Here is a 17,452-nt window from a genome sequence, read left to right on the forward strand (position 1 = left end):
TAAAAAAAGGCTACTTAAGTGAATTCGCGCTCGACAAATTTTCAGATTTTCCCCCGTCTCTAAAAACCTTATCTCTCCCTCCTTGAAACCCTCCTGCACTCTCTAAAACACCCTCATGAAACTCTCTACAAAATCATCAAAAAATCGATATCAATGAAAGAGTTGAGAGATTTTCGCAGATCCATAAGATGTAGAGGGAGGTTCTGTATTTGAGAATCAAAGCTGGTTGAAAGGTTTGATTTGAAAGTCACCTAATCTCTCAATACCCTTCTATATCTTGCTAGTGAATTCTGGATTAGTCTCTTTGCATTTCTAGTATGTTCTTTGTCTCCCTGATTTCAAATTTTCTGTCTCTCTTGATTTGTCTGGTTTGTTTACATATATTTTTTTTTAATTTCTGGTTTCTTTTCAGATTTTCTGATTTGATTATCAGGAGATGAGGAGGAAGCTTGCAGATTTCTAACTTTTTCTTTTGCAGGTTTTCTATGTGAGTCGTATGTTTTTTTTTTGTTGAAAATTTGTTACCTTCTCGTTTCACTATCATTTTATTTATATATTTTTTCTTTTCCAGGTTCTCGATGGTCTTTTTTATGCTCATTTTACAAGTTTTCTATGGAAATATGGTCCAATGGTAAAATTTCTCTTCCACCTAATTTTTTATGTTTATAATCTTAGCTTTTTTTTTCTCTCTTTGTCATTTTGATTTATTTACAGGGATGATGGAGGAGACTTCAGTTGTGCATCATTTGTATGTTTGGATGAGGAAAGCTTGGATTAGGAGTACGTAGGTCTTGTTAGGAATTATGTTTGTTGTAGAATAAAGATTGGTTAACTATGTAATAACTATTGAATCTTCAAGTTTTATGAAAGAAACTATTTTTGAGTGTATATATTCATTAATAAAGCATTATGTAGCAAGTTGGGAACTTATTAGACGACGGTTTTTATAATAAATCATGATCTTTACAGATAATTAACGACGGTTTTTATAAAAAAAGGTCGTCTATTATAGGTAAAGATGACTTTTTTTTTTTTAAAAAGGGTCGTCTATTATATGTAAAGATGACGGTTTTTTTTTTAAAAAGGGTCATCTATTATATGTAAAGATGAAGGTTTTTTTTTAAAAAGGGTCGTCTATTGTGAAGTAAAGATGACTGTTTTTTTTTATAAAAAGGGTCGTCTATTGTATGTAAAGATGACAGTTTTCATAAAAAACCGTCATCTTTACATACAATACACGACGGTTTTTAAAACCGTCGTCTTTCATCCTATAATTAACGATCTTTACCTTTAAACAACGACGATTTTCTTTAAAAACCGTCGTCTTTACAGATAAACAACGACGGTGAAAAGCCGTCGTAGTTTGACACCCAAATAGACGGCGGTCGATTTAACGACGGATTTCAAAGCATTACAACGACGGTGGATCCCCGTCGTCTATTTCATTTTTTGTAGTAGTGTGACATCATTGGTCCCTTATGTTACCCCTCACACATCAATTTGGTCCCGTCGTCAGGTTCCGTCAAAATTTTCTGTCAGATTGCTGACGTGGACACCACAGGTATTAAACAATATTTTAAACATTTTGGATTTTATCACAAATGGTCCTTGAGATTTGCGAAATTATCACCTTTGGTCCTTCATGTTTTTTTTCTGACATTATTGGTCCTTTATGGATTTTTTTTCTGACATTATTGTTCTTTTATGTTTTTTTTTCTGACATTATTGGTCCTTTATATTTTTTTAAAAATAGTTTAACATTTAAAATCTTTTAGATAAAATTTAATAAAAAAAGAGAAAATTTTCAAAACAAAATTTATTTTTTATTCAAATCCACTTGGCATGTTATTATTAGATATGTAGGCTCCATATACACGCCACACATCCAAATACCCGTGGTGTGAGCATCTAGACAAAGGGCAAGGGGCCATGTTGACCGAGCACTTGGACCGAAGTACGGAAGTCCAAGACAGGAGAAGGCATACGGTTGAGCAAATAAACAGTCATGACAACGTCATCAGCCCAATTGTGGCGAGGAGCATAGGCTCCAATCAGAAGTGCTCGGGTTGTTTTGAGGAGATGTCGATTTTTTCTTTCTGCAACACCATTCTATTGCGGTGTCTGGAGACAGGTGGTCTCATGGATAATGCCATGTGTCTCGAAGTAAGTCTGAAAGTCATGGTTGGCATATTCCCCATCATCATCAGAGTGAAAAATCTATATCTTGGCAAAGAATTGAGTTTCAATATGTTTGTGGAAAGACTGAAACATAGTAAACACTTTATTTTCAGTCTTCATCGTGGAGAGTCATGTCATACGAGTACAATCATCCACGTGAATAGTGGCTGCCCTTGCAAAAAGCAATGTGTGTTTCCACCCGTTGCCATGGCAACCACTAATCACATGAGATATGATGATAGGAATTTGTATAGAGTTTTGGTGTGGGAAGTGAAAAATATGGCTAAGTATTTATTTTAGGCTTAATTGCTACAGTGCACCCTGAAACATTGGTCAATTCTCACTTTGCCCCCTTAAAGTTAAAGTGACCCACTTTGCCCCCTTGACCGATGTTTTGTGTATCACTTTGCTCCTCACCGTCAAGTCTGTTAAAAATTCTTTTAAAAAAGCTGATGTGGCACCAATAGGACCCACTATTTGAATAAACTAAGTGCCATGTGTGAAGAAAAAAAATTAAAATTTAAAATTTGTCTTTTAAAAATTATGGATTTAGGGCTTTGACCTCACCCATCCCCCACCAATATTCCTTCTCTAAATAAATTAGTTGTATATGAATATTTAAATATAAGAAATTTTAAAAAAATAAAAAATAAAAAGCCCATCATCCCCAAGCCCCCTTCCCAGATTTCTTCTCCCTCATTCTCCCTCTCTCTCTCTCTTTCCTTTCTCTGTGATCTCCCTCTCCCCTCTGTAATTTCTTCTCCCCAACAAAGATTGCTTTTTCTTTAAAATCCCTATGGAATTGGAAGAGGAACCCTCTTCTACTCATTCATGGGCTAGGCTACTCAAGGGTTGTTGACTCTGATATTGATTCTCAAAGTGGGCATCCTTCAACTGGGTCTCTAGTCTTTCTCACGTTTTCACTTTCACTTTCAGCAAAGAGGTTTCAAGGAATCAAAGGAGCCATCCGTGGCCTACCCCCAGCATCAGTGGCAACCTAGGCCCCACCCCCATGCTCCACTCTCACCCCCAGCCGAACCCAACCCACCCCTCTCTCTGCAAATTCAAAAACCAGCAAATTGAAAGAAAAAAAATTCATTGTTTTTGTTGTTTTGTACTCGAAGGTTTGCAACCAAATTTGATGGCTTCCAAATTTAGCGAGATGGAGATGGTGGGTTGTAGCTGCTGGAGGTGTGTAACAGATTAGGGTCTTGGCATGCACAGAAAGATTAATTGAATCTTTGTTTTGCCTTGCTAAAAGTGGAAGATGTTGGATTGAGGCAGAGATGTGGCAGAGGTTGAGGTTGGTGGGGTAACGAATTAAGCATAGAATTTCAGGGGTAGAACTTGGATCTGCGAGAGAGGAAGAAAGAGGAGCAGTCGTTGTGATTGTGGTGATGGCAACTGGGAAGGGATAATGGGGTTGGAGGAGGGGAATTGGGGATTTTTTTTGTTTTAAAGTATTATTTTTATTTTTAATAGTTAAATTAAGAATTTTAAAAGGCAATTTTTAATTTTTAATTTTTTTCTTCACACATGGCACTTAGTTTAGCCAAATAGTGGGTCCCATTGGTGCCATATCAGCTTTTTTAATGGAATTTTTAATAGACTTGACGGTAAGGGGCAAAGTGAGACACAAAACATCAGTCAAGGGGGCAAAGTGGGTCACTTTAACTTTAAGGGGGTAAAGTGAGAATTGACCAATGTTTCAGGGGGCACTGTAGCACTTAAGCCTTTATTTTAAAAAAATTCTGAATTTTTTTAAATTTTTTTTTGTTGCTGACATCAGCAAACCCAGGCTATTGCAAGGGCTGGTTTTGCCTGAGGGCTAGCACAGGCTCGTGGAGCCCACACCCAGGGCAAAAAAGGCCTGCTGGAACCTTCTTTTCTTCTTGGGCCCTCCCTTGCCCCAGCCCTGGTGCACTGCTGTAAGAGCAGTTCCAGCAGTCAAACTCTTGCCATGGCAAGGGGGTGATCAGTTCATAATTATATATCATTTTGTACCCCTCTAGCTGTGAGGGTCTTTTTGTTCCAGCAGCCTAACGAATGGGCTTGGGCTACTGGGAGAAGGAAGCGAACAAAAGGACCTTTCTAAAGCCTGAGTTCAAGAACCAGACCCCCGAAAGAATTTTTAAAAGACTTGCTGAAGCCTTAGAAAAATACGTTGGGGTTCTCTTCACTAACACCCAAAGGAACGCATGAAATTCATTCATGACTTAGCGTGAGGAGCTTATGGCATGGGAGCTGAGCTTTCACAGGTTTAGCAATCTGAGAGAGAGAGAGAGACCAAAGCATGAATTTCTTGCAGAGAAACAGGTTTCAGAGTGGGAGAGGGGAGAATTAGGATGGCTTCTATCTTAGAACAGAGAGAAACGTTGGGAGTAGAAGATGGGAAAATTCCAGTTCGCTTGACAAAGCTTGGTCTTGCTCTGGAATGGTGTGTGTTGCTGGGTAGAAGAAGCTCTGTTTTATAGGCGTTTGGGATCCTAATTTCGTCGATCATCCATTCCTACTTTTTCTTTCCCTTTCTCCGATTACTCCCTTTCTTGTGCAAAATCATTGACCAGAGTGCCTGAATCAATGGCTTCTTGTGGTTCCAAGGCTTTGTGCGGCTGAGCCTCTCCATGGAGGTAAGGCGCCACTTGCTTTCTCCCTTGGTTTTCAAATCAGAGCTTACAAAGGAAAACTGAGAACAGAGGAAGTTGTTTGTCCACTGGGTATTTCTCCTACACTTATGGATTTCCTATGGTCCTTGATGTGATTTTGGGTTGACCACATGGGAGCTCTGGTATGGGTGGAGCTCGATGTTTGGATTTTCTAAGAGACGCTGGGCTGGGCTTCGAGTACAGTTTTGAGGTTATTGGTGTTTTCCCTTCCAGCGGCCCGCACGCTTTCGTCCAGCTGCTGGAAGTGGTTTTGCTCGTTCTTGGGCATTCTAACTATCATGGACTTCCCTAAATGCTACAGCAGCCTATGGGATGTTCTCCTAAGGCTTTGGACCCCATTCTTCTCTCTCTCATGCTAACCCATGTATTTGGGCCCGAGGAATGGGCCTGAGTTTTAGTGCTCCCAAGTAGCCTAAAGCTTCCATCCCTCGGTCCCTCAATGGGCCCTGTGAGTGCCCGTACACATCCATGCCACAACCTTCTCAGCAAGCCCCGAGTGATTACGTGGCTTGGGCCCACTTGAGCTTGTAGCATGGCGTGATGGCATCGCATGTTTATTCGTTGTGCTTGTGCTTGAGTTTAATTGTGCTATAATAAGCCGAGCTCGAATTAAATAACACCGGATAGATTCATGAGCGTGAACTTATATAGCCGTTGCGTTTTTGGCATGCTTGCTTGGCGTGATGTATGACCCGTGGCTCGCGTAGGTGTCCTACAATTTCCTATTATGCCCCGGTCGAGTTTCTTTTGTAATTACTTATTTGCACCGGGCTGACAATAAGCTTGGGCCTAACCCCTGGATTTTTGGGCCTCAACATTAGCCCCCTTGATTATTGGGGCCATGAGCAAATTTTGAGATGGGCCTAATAATCAAACCCAGCCCAAAAGTCAAATCGATGTCAGATGATATGACCTTCTCGTTTCCCGCGTGTGTGTGTGCTGATGGTTTTCCAGCAGCCTTTTACGTTTCCCAGGTATGCTTCGTTTAAGTCTGTTTACTTTTATTTCTTCTTCTTCTTTTCCCCTCTTCGTCTTCAGCTTCTTCTCTTCGTGCGTGCGCACCCCAACCTCTCACCTTCTTTTTCTGATTTTACTAGCTCTTCTTCAAGCCTAGGCTTGGAGACTTTCTGGGACAAGAAATTGCTAAGGGGCGTCCTTCATAACCGCCAGTTGGTTAAGCGCAGAGAAACCGTTCGCAACTGCTGGGAGAGGCCACCGTTCCCTTTTAAAAACCCTAACCTTTCGATTTTCTTCTCCAATCCGCCGAAGGCTAGGCTCAGCGCGGTTATTTCTCAGAGCGAGGAGCGATTTGGAGAGAAAATTGCAAGGCAATTCCCACTTCTTCTTCGTCTCCGTCAAGCCGCTGGAACAAACACCATAGAGGGCAGGGGTAAGTCTCGCTCCTTTATTTCTTTCTTCAGTCGCTGTTGTTGTTTGCTTGCTCGATTCCCCTTCCCCTTTTTCTTAACCCAAGTCTGGATTTTGGGATATGCATCACCAATTAGCAACTTCAAGTGTCAATTTGTCTTCTTCTTTTTTCTTTTTTTTTTCGAGTAGCCCTCTTTTTGGGTGAAATCGTATAAACGCGTTGGCCTGATCCTTCTACAAGCGTGATATTGGCATGAAATTGTAAAAACAATGGAGCTGTGCATATGCGTGCTTGTGTTTCTTTTCTGTTCCCCTGTTTTTGGCATAGTGAGAGTTTGGGTCTTCAGGCTTTTCGTGAAGGTGCTGGAACTTACGCTTTTTTTTTTTTTTTTTTTTTGCAGATATTAGCGACTCAGTGGCCCTTGTCATGGCATCCACCGATCTTCCGCCAATCATGATGGACCACCTATATTCGATGGATGATGGTCTCAAAGCGGGAGGGCCCCTCTTGCCGCTTGAAAAAGCTTGTGAGAATCCTGTTGTTGGCGATGAGCCACTGCCTGAGACCGTCTCCATGGTCGAGCCTGCTTCCGTATCTAGGTGCTGCATTGAGAAAGGCCTATTTCTAGCCGTCCCCTTATTCTTTCAGCATCCTTGCAGCATCAGTAAAAGCTGGTCAGAATGGGTTGACCGTGAGCTGCTGGACCCATCTACTTGCGATATTTTACGCCGGGCGCAAGTTCTTGACGCCATCTTCTTATCCAAGCTGTGGGATATCCATGTCGAAGCAAGGATGCTCCGTCATGTGGTCCGGAGGTGGAGCAAAGCTACTCACACCTTTGTATGCTCGTGGGGAGAGTTTACTCCGACTCTTGAAGACGTAGCAAACATATCTCGCCTCCCTGTATGCGGTGATCGGAGTCCTTTTGATATTGCTCTTACCCCGGCAGAGATAGACACCCTTGCAGTCCTGCGAAAGGGCGCTCCTACCTCTCCCAGCACTTCGCTTCGCTTCAGCAACTAGATACAGTACTTTGGTGATGTGGATAGGCGGGGACCTTGGCGGCTAGCTGCGTTTATATCACTGTGGCTCGGGCGGTTCGTGCTCTGTGACTTTTCCCAGGACTGCCTTCATGAGCATGTATTTCCTTTGGCCTTGGCTATCGCCCGAGGTGACTCAATTCCTTTAGCCCCCGTGTTCCTAGGGCATTTATACAGGCTTCTTGATCAGTGTCAGATTTTGGAGAAGAATGCGGCGGGAACCATGGGCGTAGAGACCCTTCTGAATTCTGGCTTCTTGCAGGTGTTTTTGTGGGAACACCTCAAAGGGCTGGACGTGTGCCCACTCCCTTATTCGTATGCTCTGCAGTCCGCTGATACGGGCAATGGTTCTTTTATGCCGGACAGCCTCCCTCTCGTCTGCAAGTGGTTTAAGCGAATGCAGAGAAAAGGCCAAAATGTTTTAAGGCTGCTGGATGATATTGAGCACTTCGTCTTTCGCCCGTACGGCACTTCAGCGGAAACCTTCACTTTTGTGCCCTTTTATGCTGACTTTGACGATATTGTTGAGGTTCCGGCAGTGATGCCTCAGGGCTGCAGTTTCAGAAGATATTCCTTGTTGAATGCCGCATGCCTCCCACTGCCCACTTTAGGCGACAACCGCTCGGAGGTCTCCGCGACTTACTCACCCCACCGGGTCAGACGGCAGCTTGGACTTGACCAGGGCGTGCCAAACGATCCTAGCCATGGTGACCCCTTCCTACTTCACAGGGCCTTCTGGAGCAACCGCAACATACCGGACAGTGTTAGGCCCCCTTTCCTAGCCGGCATGAGAAGAATTGGTGGTTTCTCACCCGGATATCAAGCCTACTGGAACCGCTGCCTTGCTTCCATGCGCGAGTTCCAATCCTCCCCTTGTAACAGATTGCCTCCGACTACCGCTCGCCTTGCTGGTCTAGTATCGGAAGAGAAAGCAATCCCCTTAAGCGTGAAGCGCAACCTGCCATTTATTTCTAAAAGTGGTGACATAGTCGGGGAGTTCTCCAAGCCAAAGCAAAAACCGGGAGCACAGAGCCCCTGCAGTTCTGGAAAAAGGGCAACGCCAGCGTCAGGTAAACAGAAACGGGAGGAGAAGCCAAGCGCGAAGAAGGAGCAGACCGCAAGTAAACCTAAAAGGTTCATTCCAAAGGTGGCATCGAGCGGCCCCTCCCGAACTAAAGAAGTAACTCCCCCAGCACGTTCACAGCCTTCCAAGTCTACTGCATCTGAGAGCCAGGGCCGCACTGACAAGGCGCCGGAGACCACCCCTCTTCGCAGTAAGTGCTGACCACTTTCTTTTGCATGCTCTGCCTTTTTTTTTTTTTATCTATTCATCTAACCTTCCCTCTTTTTTTTTTTTTCCTATAAAAAATGGGCACCACCCCGAAGAGGAAGAGAAGCGGTGCATCTCCTGTGGCTCCGAAACGTCGTAGCATGCGTATTCTGCAAACAAGGTTCAGTGGGGCTCGCACAAGTAACAGCGGAGCTTCTGGAGTTGGTACTGTTGTGTCTATTGATGATGATAGCGACGACGAGGATGCCGCTGAGACCGAGGTTAGTGTCCCAGAGCAAGAGGATATGTGTGGCATTGGTGGTACTTGCGAGGATCCTGATGAGGGTGATTACCATGATCACGTTGAAGATGCATCTGTGCTTCCCAGCAGCTACCCGGAAGAGTAGGGCGGCTCGGATGCTTTCACAAACAGCAATGCGCGTCGCGTCAACATTGAATCGGTATCCACCTCATGCCCTGTTTTGCTTTTGTATTCTTTCCCTATTTTCCATTCTTCTTTAGTCGGGCAATCCTTCTCTTGCCGTCTAATTATGCACATGACGCAGCTCGCTAAATGCCTCATTCTTATCTTGCATTCTCTCCCTTTTTTTTTTAGGTTGGGCACGTTGCTCATGGTATGGCAATTGTGCCTGTGGTACCCTCTTCTTCCAGCACATTCGACTCGCTGGTTGAAGCGGCCCTTGCCGAGTCTTCTTCAACCATAGTACCAGCAAGCTCTCCAGACAAAGCACCCATGTCTCAGGTCGCGAGTCCATTGTCGCCCATCATCCGGCACCTTCTTCGAAGGAACCTGGAGCCCGACCTTTCACCCACTCTTCCGGCAGCTTTCCGGAGTAAGACATTTACTTTTCATGGTACACTGCCCGCTTCATCCCACATTCAACCACTTCTCCGGATACCAAGCTCGAGTTCTCCAGCGCCACCTCCATTGATTCCATTTGATAACGTCGTTACCAATGAGGAGGCCTCGGCTAATGATATTGTTACGGAGGTCATTCCCGCAAGGCACCCATCCCACACATCTTGGCTGGAGTGGGAACGGTCCTTTATTGCATTTAGGGCCTTCTTTGATAGTGGAGTCCAGGTCCTTCGATCCGCAGATGAGCTCCTGCCACTTTGTCACCGATTTAATGGCTACGCGATGTTTCGTGGAGCTCTTGTTTATCCCGAGACGGTTGCGGCTTTGGAGAAATTTATAGACAAATACGGAGACTTCATGGATAGTACTAGCATCACCTCTTCCTTCTCGCGGTGTGCTGCCTTCCGGACCCTTGGCCTAATGCTCCATGGAATGGATACCGTGCAATTGCTGGATATTACGGACCACAGACTTCTTTGCTGGCGGGATGCGGTTTGCGAGGCCATGACCTTGGGCTTTTGGGTAGATTTTCTTCTGAACTTGGTGCGAGATTTGGCACGTGCTGTCTTTGGGGCACGAGCTGTTCATAGCATGGAGTTGTCTTCCAGTCGTGACAAAATAAGAGCAGCGGCGGAGGCCCTGAGTCTTAAGCAACGTGAGCTGGAAAATCAGCATGAGGAACTGCGCGCCCTCCTTCTCACCCAAGGTGTTTCCGCCGATGGTGCTGGCTGCGTGGCAGAGGCAATAACCAGCTCCTCCTGCAAGGCTTCTGCTATCCTTTTTTAGCTGTATCTGATGGTTTCGAGGTGCGTGACCTTCCTACTCACGCTCCTTCCTTGTTTTTTTTTTTTTATACAGTAATTTTCTAGCACCTGCCTATTCTCTTCTGACATTCACGCTTGCCTTGCAGGTTGCTCTTTTGCTTTACATGAAATTGACCGGCCCAACATGTTGAAGAACACATTAGCTCCGGCTTGTATAACTTAGTTGTGTTTAGGCCGTATTTTCTTTTGATGTTCCAACACCTGTACTGTGAAATCCTTGTATTGTAACGCTGTTGTGATCAAGCTGCTGGAACCTACGTTTTATTTTCTTTTGGATGCTGGAGACACATTGTAACCTCTGCTTGGTATATATTGCCCGGTTGGTGGAATTTGTGCTTGCGAATTGCTTGAGGTCACTTGAGATTTTCTGACGGGTTGGATATCTTTAAAAGCAGAGCATATGCTGTCAAAATTTTTTTTGGTAGCATTCCCAAACTTTATTTGCATGGCTTGCCTAACTACTAAGCTTGAAAAACACGTTCTCATCATGCTTTGAAGGGACCAGACCCGATTTTCCCCGTGATTTTTATAAAATTCACAGATACTTCGCATATCCCGACTGCTTGCCAAAAGAGAATCATGATTTTGTCGTTCAAGAATGCATGCCTTTTTACAATAGCTTGGCCTCGCATACTGATGTTATTTTGCTTGGGCTTGATAGTTCGGGATCCCATCCAAGTGGCTTTGCTTGGCATGTTTTACTGCTAAGTAGCATGTGTTTATCATTTTTTTTATTTTTTATTTTCACGTACATATATATAGTGTTTGGTGCAAAGCAAGTTTGGGGTACGTAAAGTAATATTTCAGAGGCAAGTTTTCTTTTTCAAAATACTCCTTCATTTTCATTGCAAAGTTCATGCTATCATAGTGGTGCATCGTACAATAATTTTCCAAAATACCAAGCGAGATCATAGAAGGAGTTCATATTTGAAATGAAAAGAAATGCCATAACGAAAGTGCAGAATATAAAACTAACTTAGCAGTAGTACGGTTTGAGCCACTTCCCGTTGATGGGATCTGTTAGCATGCCTTCTTTGACAGAGATCAAGCGATAATAGCCGCTGCTGTAAACTTCTTTGACTGCGAATGGCCCTTCCCATTGCGGAGCAAATTTGGAAGGCCCCGATACTTGTCTCCTCACATGTTCGACGACCTTTAGCACGAGGTCCCCTTGCTTGAAGGCTTGCGGCTTGACCGTTCTGTTGTAAGCTTGTGCAATGGTTTTGTGATAAAGCGATGTTCTTCTTCCAGCTTCAGCTCTTTTTTCATCGACAGCTTTGAGGTCTAATAGGCGCCAATCTGAGCACGACTTCATATCCCATTCGAGATCATTGACAGCCGATACTCTGGCCGTGGGGATGGTGATTTCTACGGGCGAAATGGCATCAGACCCATACACAAGAGAATAAGGCGAAAAACCTGTAGCGCTTCTTGGAGAGGTGCGGTAAGCCCACAGGGCATCCGGCAGGTGGACGCTCCAACCTCCTTCGTACTCGTGTACCATTTTGCTCAAAATCCTCAATATGGTCTTGTTTGTAGCCTCAGCTTGACCATTTCCCTGCGGGTAATAAGGTGTGGAGCGGCGATGCTTGATACCATAGCCGCTAAGCGTTGAGCTCACTTGTTTGTTGACAAAAGCGGTGCCATTGTCAGTGACCATTTTGTATGGAATTCCAAACCTGCACACGATATATTCCCGAATAAAATTTGAAATAGCAGCTCCCGTGGCCTTTCGAAGAGGGATCGCTTCAACCCACTTCGTGAAATATTCCGTGGCAGTGAGAATCCATATGTAACCGTCGGAAGGAGGATGGATCGTTCCAATTAAATCGAGCCCCCAAGTATGAAAAGGCCAAGGAGTGCGCATGTCCTGTAGCAATGTGGGAGGGTTGTGACTTAGGTTGGCATGAATTTGGCATGTGTGGCATTTTTTGACGAAGTCGTGCTCATCTTTCTTCATGGTAGGCCAATAATACCCAACACTCAGCAGCTGCCGGTGAAGCCTCTTCATTCCCTGGTGCTCTCCACACTCTCCAGCATGTATTTCTTGCATGACCTGACGTGCCTCTGACTCTCCCAAACATCTCAATGGTTCGCCATTAAACCCCTTACGGTAAAGCGTCGACCCGTCTATGAAATACCTTTTTACTGTCTTCTTAAGCTTATAGGCAAGCTTGGGGTTGGTTGGTAGAGTCCCTTCGACAAAAAATGCTAAGTAAGGAGCCCTCCAATCCTCTGCGAGTGAAATAGTGAAAGATTCTTCGGTGGAGGGTATTGTAGAACACCTAGGGCAATTAGATTGGATTTCAGCTGCTTGCTTCTTCATCTCTGGCCAGTAGTAGCCCTTGCGTTGCAGGCGCCTATACAAACTGACCACTGGCTCCAAGCTGCAGGTGGCGTCGTGAACTTCTTGCAACCTTCTTTGCGCTTCTGTTATTCCTATACACCGAGTCAAAATACCCCCCAGAAGGCGCCTGTATAGCTCTCCAAAGATGATCGTGTAATCTTTTAATTCTTTGATGTTGCTTCCCTTGCTCATCTTCTCCTTCACAGCTTTCCTCCAATCATCTTCTGCTTCCGGCAGCTCCTCCTGGGACATTGCTCCGACTACAGACACATCCTTCTTTATCACAGTGATGTTAGGGTGTTCTTTGACAAATGAGAGCTTCGATCCCAATGTAGCCAGTGCATCAGCATATCTATTGGTGACTCCGGGAATGTGCTCCATCACGACTTGCTTGAAAGAATTAATGATTTTTTTGGCCGTTGTACGATATGGTGCCAGTGTCGCCTCCTTCACGGCGAAATTCCCTTGTAATTGACTTAACACCAGGTTTGAATCCCCAATAACCTTGATTTTCTCTACACCCATCTCTCTTGCTGTAGACATTCCCATAATAAAAGCTTCATATTCTGCCGTGTTGTTTGTGCATGGAAAATTTAGCTTGAATGAGAGGGCTGTAGCTTGTCCCTCTGGATTAATGAGCACCACACCTGCTCCTCCACCTTTTGATGTAGAAGACCCATCAAAGTAAAGGGTCCATGGCTCCTCTTCTGTAACTGCAGCAACTACTTCCGGCAGCTCCCCCAGAACCTCCTCAGAAAGGGTCGATTCTTCTACTTCAGGAAATAGAGCCAGCATGTCGATTACAGCCTGCCCCTTAATGGCCTTGGGAGCTGCGCATGTGATATCGAACTCGGATAGTTGTAGCAACCAGCGTGCAAGACGTCCAGATAGCACCGGCCTCGTGAGCAAGTATCTTACGGGGTCAGATTTCACCATGAGCTGCAGCTTGTGAGCAAGGAAGTAATGTCGCAGGCGTTGCGCAGCATAGACAAGGGCAAGGCACAAGAGCTCGGTTTTTGGGTATCTTATTTCAGCACCTCTCAATTGTCTACTCACATAATAAATGGGACTTTCTTCGCCTTCATGATCATCTTGGGCAAGTAAGGCCCCTACCGCTGTGTTTGTTGCAGCTAGATAAAGCTTGAGGGGAAGTCCCGGAATAGGCGCTCTCATGGTGGGTAGCTTGGTGATTATTCGTTGTACCTTCAAGTAGGCTTCCTGGCACTCCTTGCCCCATACATACGGCTTTCCTTTCTTGAGCAAAGGAGTGAAAGTGCTCATTGTGGCAGCGAGGCCGGGGATGAAGCGTCGAATGTATGACAGTCTTCCCATGAAACTCTTTAATTCCTTTAGGCTTTTAGGCGGTGCGAGAGAGTTTATAGCTCTGGTCTTCTCGGGATCCACGTCTATGCCGCGCTGGTGCACCTGGAACCCCAAGAATTTCCCGGATGAGACCCCAAATGCGCACTTCTTCAGATTCATCTTCAATCCGTAGAGTCGACACCTTTCCAGCACCTTCCTCAAAACTTCCCGATGGCCTTCTCTGGTTTTTGACTTCACCACGAGATCATCCACATAATCTTCGACCTCTTTCCCCATCATGTCGTGGAACACAGCTGTCATAGCCCTTTGGTAAGTGGCTCCGGCATTTTTAAGACCAAATGGCATGACTGTATAGTAGAAATTCCCATACGGTGTTCGAAAGGCTATCTTCTCAGCATCTTTGGGTGACATTTTAATCTGATTGTAGCCGCTAAACCCATCCATGAATGACAGCAAACCTTGACCCGAAGTCGAGTCAATTAGGATATCCATGTTGGGCAGCGGGAATTCATCCTTTGGGCAGGCTCGGTTGAGATCTCGGTAGTCCGTGCATACCCTGATTACACCAGTCTTCTTTTTCACGGGGACAATGTTTGCTAGCCATGTTGGATGCTTGATAGGTTTGATGAACCCAGCGGCCAGCAGCTTCTCGATCTCTACCTTGATTTGCATTTCAATTTCAGGATGAAAATTCCTTCTTGGCTGCACGACAGGCTTCGCGCCAAGCTCGATATTCAGGGTGTGGCTGACCAGGTTTGGATCTAGGCCGGGCATTTCCTCATAGCTCCAAGCGAACACATCTCGGAATTCTTTTAATAACGACACTAAAGCTTCCTTTTCCTCTTCTATCAAGCGAACACTGATGGAGATGGGCCTCTGGACAGAGGGATCGTCACTTAAATTAATGATTTCCAGCTGCTCAGCTACTGCAGTCAAGCCATCTTGCATATGCCTAGGTGCTGTCATAGGTTCCTGAAAGGCACGAGGCGTGGGTACCTTGTCCTTATGGTCGCTCGTCTGCCTCACTTCTTCTCCATACTCGGGGCTTTCCCACAAGACATGGTTAAGCCCCCAATCCCGTCATAAGCGATACACAGTACGCCCATCCGGCAGCATCACTTTCGAGCATTGAGGACGATCGTAAGCATGGGTGTTGACTTCCGAGTGTCTCTTTCTTTCTCGATCAACGATGGTGATGAGTTCCTCATTGCTCAAATCACGAATTTCGGTCCATGATGGTAGGTAGGTTCCGAAATCCCTGGATGGGCCGCTTCCAGCACCTGTGCATTCCGTGTAAAATTCTGCCTCGGAGTAGTGAGCTTCATCTTTGTTGAACGGCGCTTGATTCCCAGGTATGCGAAGCGGTCTTAGCCCAATTCTTCCTTTCACACATTGATGGTAAGTGGAGACTACGAGCTTATGCTTGTTGAGCCATGGCCTTCCGAGTAAAGCATGGTAAGCCACATCTACATCCACCACATAAAACTTGGTAAGCGATTTGATTGGCCCCACCTTCAGATTTACTTGCATGTACCCGATTGTGACCTCGCTTTTATTTCCGAAGCCGCTGATACTTGTTTGGGATTGCACAATTTTAGATAATGGAATACCAGCTGCCGTAAGCACAGACAGAGGCAATATGTTGACAGAGGAACCTGTGTCCACCAAAGCCCTTCTTATAAACACTTCGTTGATTTGTCCCTCCAAATAAAGTGGTCTTCTATGATCCGGATATGGAACTTCCATGTCTTCGTCCGTGAAAACGATAGCGTTGTCATTTCCCAAGAATGACCTCTGTGGTTGAGCAGCGAAACAATAAGGATTTGACTCCGCAAAGATGTTCATGAGAGCTACAGCAGCTGCTTCTCTTGCTTGAGGCCCAAAGCCAAGTTGGTCAAAGAGTGACTTGAATTTTGGATTCCTTTGGAGGACTTGTGAGGCCGTGGGTCCCTGCTTTAGACCTAGATAGCACTCCATCACGCTCGCTTCGGCCTCCGTAAGATTGTGAAAGGTCACGGCGGCCGTTTCCTGCTGTGAAGCCCCCAAGTAGCATTCTTCCGGCACGTCCATCGGAAATACTTCATCGCCTGTGCTATCATCCCATCCACCAGCGAGGGGCCATGGGGTATTATAGCTTGAAGGCTTCGAATATTTGCACCAATAAGCTCTCTCCATATTCCCGCAAGGCTCCCAAACAGCTTCAGGTGGCTTCGGGTCATTCCTCCATGGGTGGCATGCCTCATCATCGTCGAGCAGGTCACCGGAACATGTGATAACAGCAGCTATTTCTTTTCCCCTTCGTTTTGGCAAGGGGTCTTCGTCAATAGTTTGCTTCCTAGAGGGAAGCTCGAGAACTCCCTCATGTATTTTGGCATGTAAGATCCTCCTTAGACTCTGACAAGCCGTGGTTGGGTGCCCCACAAATTGGTGGTAACGGCAGTACCTAGGATCATTTTTCTCCTCCCGGGTAGGAATTTTGTAAGGTCTGAGAGGCTTGATTGCACCATCAGCAATCATTGTGTCGAGGATAGCATGAAATTCTTCGTCTTTGTAAGGTAATGGCGGGTACGTCTCCCTGTCCTTCCGCTTGCGTGAGTTGTAGTCACCCGATGATTTATCATCCACAGCCAACGTCTGGTGCGTCTCCTTCTTCTCACTTCTCCAACTTCTCTGCCCAGCTGGTTTGACAGACATGCTCGTCTTTCTTACTGCTTCCAGCAGCCGAGAAAATTGACTGATGCCAATATTCTCCAAATAAACTCTATAATCTGCAACGATATTGCTTATGCAAATTTCGACCAGCGCCTCCTCGTCCTTCTCGTCATAACAGTCCAAGGCCAAGTCCCGGAACCTGCGCACGAAGTCCACAGGATCCTCCCCGTGTTTTTGGCGAGTGTTGTTGAGTTGAGTAGTAGTGACTCTTTCCTCATGCTGGAAATATTTCTTGCAGAACCTGCTTGCCAAGTCTTCCCACGAGCGAATGGAGCCTGGTGTCAAAGTGGTGTACCATGTGTAAGCACGGTCAGTAAGGCTTTTTGAAAACTCTTGGAGCCGAAGATTATAATCGCCAGCATGTGGCCCCAGAGCATCAATGAAGCGATTGACGTGCTCCTTTGGACTTCCTTTCCTTCCATCAAAAAGAACAAAGCTTGGCGCCTCGTAGCCTTTAGGGTATGGCTGCTGGAGTAAGCTCGAGGGATATGGTGGCTGAGGGATGTACTTCCAATCTTCCTGACTTCGATTAAGCTCTCTTTCCAGCATGGCAACGACGTCCTCCTGAGTAACAAAAGATGGTCCCTTCCGTTCAGATCCTTTTCCAGCAGCGACAGCAGACTCCTCCTGTGGGTGTCCATCATCTCCCTTTGGGTTAGAGACAGAGCCCTTCAATTCCTTGATGGTGTCCATCATCTCCCTTTGGGTTTCCCCCATAGCCTGGATGGCTGTAATGAGGTCTGTGAGGGTGAAAGCTCCCTCACTTGCGCGTTCTTGCTCTCTAGAAGAGGCGTTCTGTCGTGATTCAGAATCACCATGGTCTAGCCCATCTTGGGAAGCCAT

General features: G+C 45.6%; 1 protein-coding gene across 1 annotated transcript; it reads right to left on the reverse strand.

Moving 5' to 3' along the window:
• Positions 1–14,977: 14,977 nt before the first annotated feature.
• Positions 14,978–17,452, reverse strand: LOC148297361 (uncharacterized). Its single transcript, XM_088246597.1, has one exon. It carries the CDS (start codon positions 17,450–17,452, stop codon positions 14,978–14,980), a length of 2,475 nt encoding a protein of 824 aa, XP_088102723.1.

This window comes from Prunus avium, chromosome 1 (assembly GCF_965620075.1).
Source record: "Prunus avium chromosome 1, drPruAviu1.hap1.1, whole genome shotgun sequence".
Classification (NCBI taxonomy): Eukaryota; Viridiplantae; Streptophyta; class Magnoliopsida; order Rosales; family Rosaceae; genus Prunus; species Prunus avium.

Bases quoted from the DNA above. Each gene is read 5' to 3' on its own strand.
- LOC148297361 (XM_088246597.1), bottom strand. From the start codon at position 17,452: ATGGCTTCCCAAGATGGGCTAGACCATGGTGATTCTGAATCACGACAG.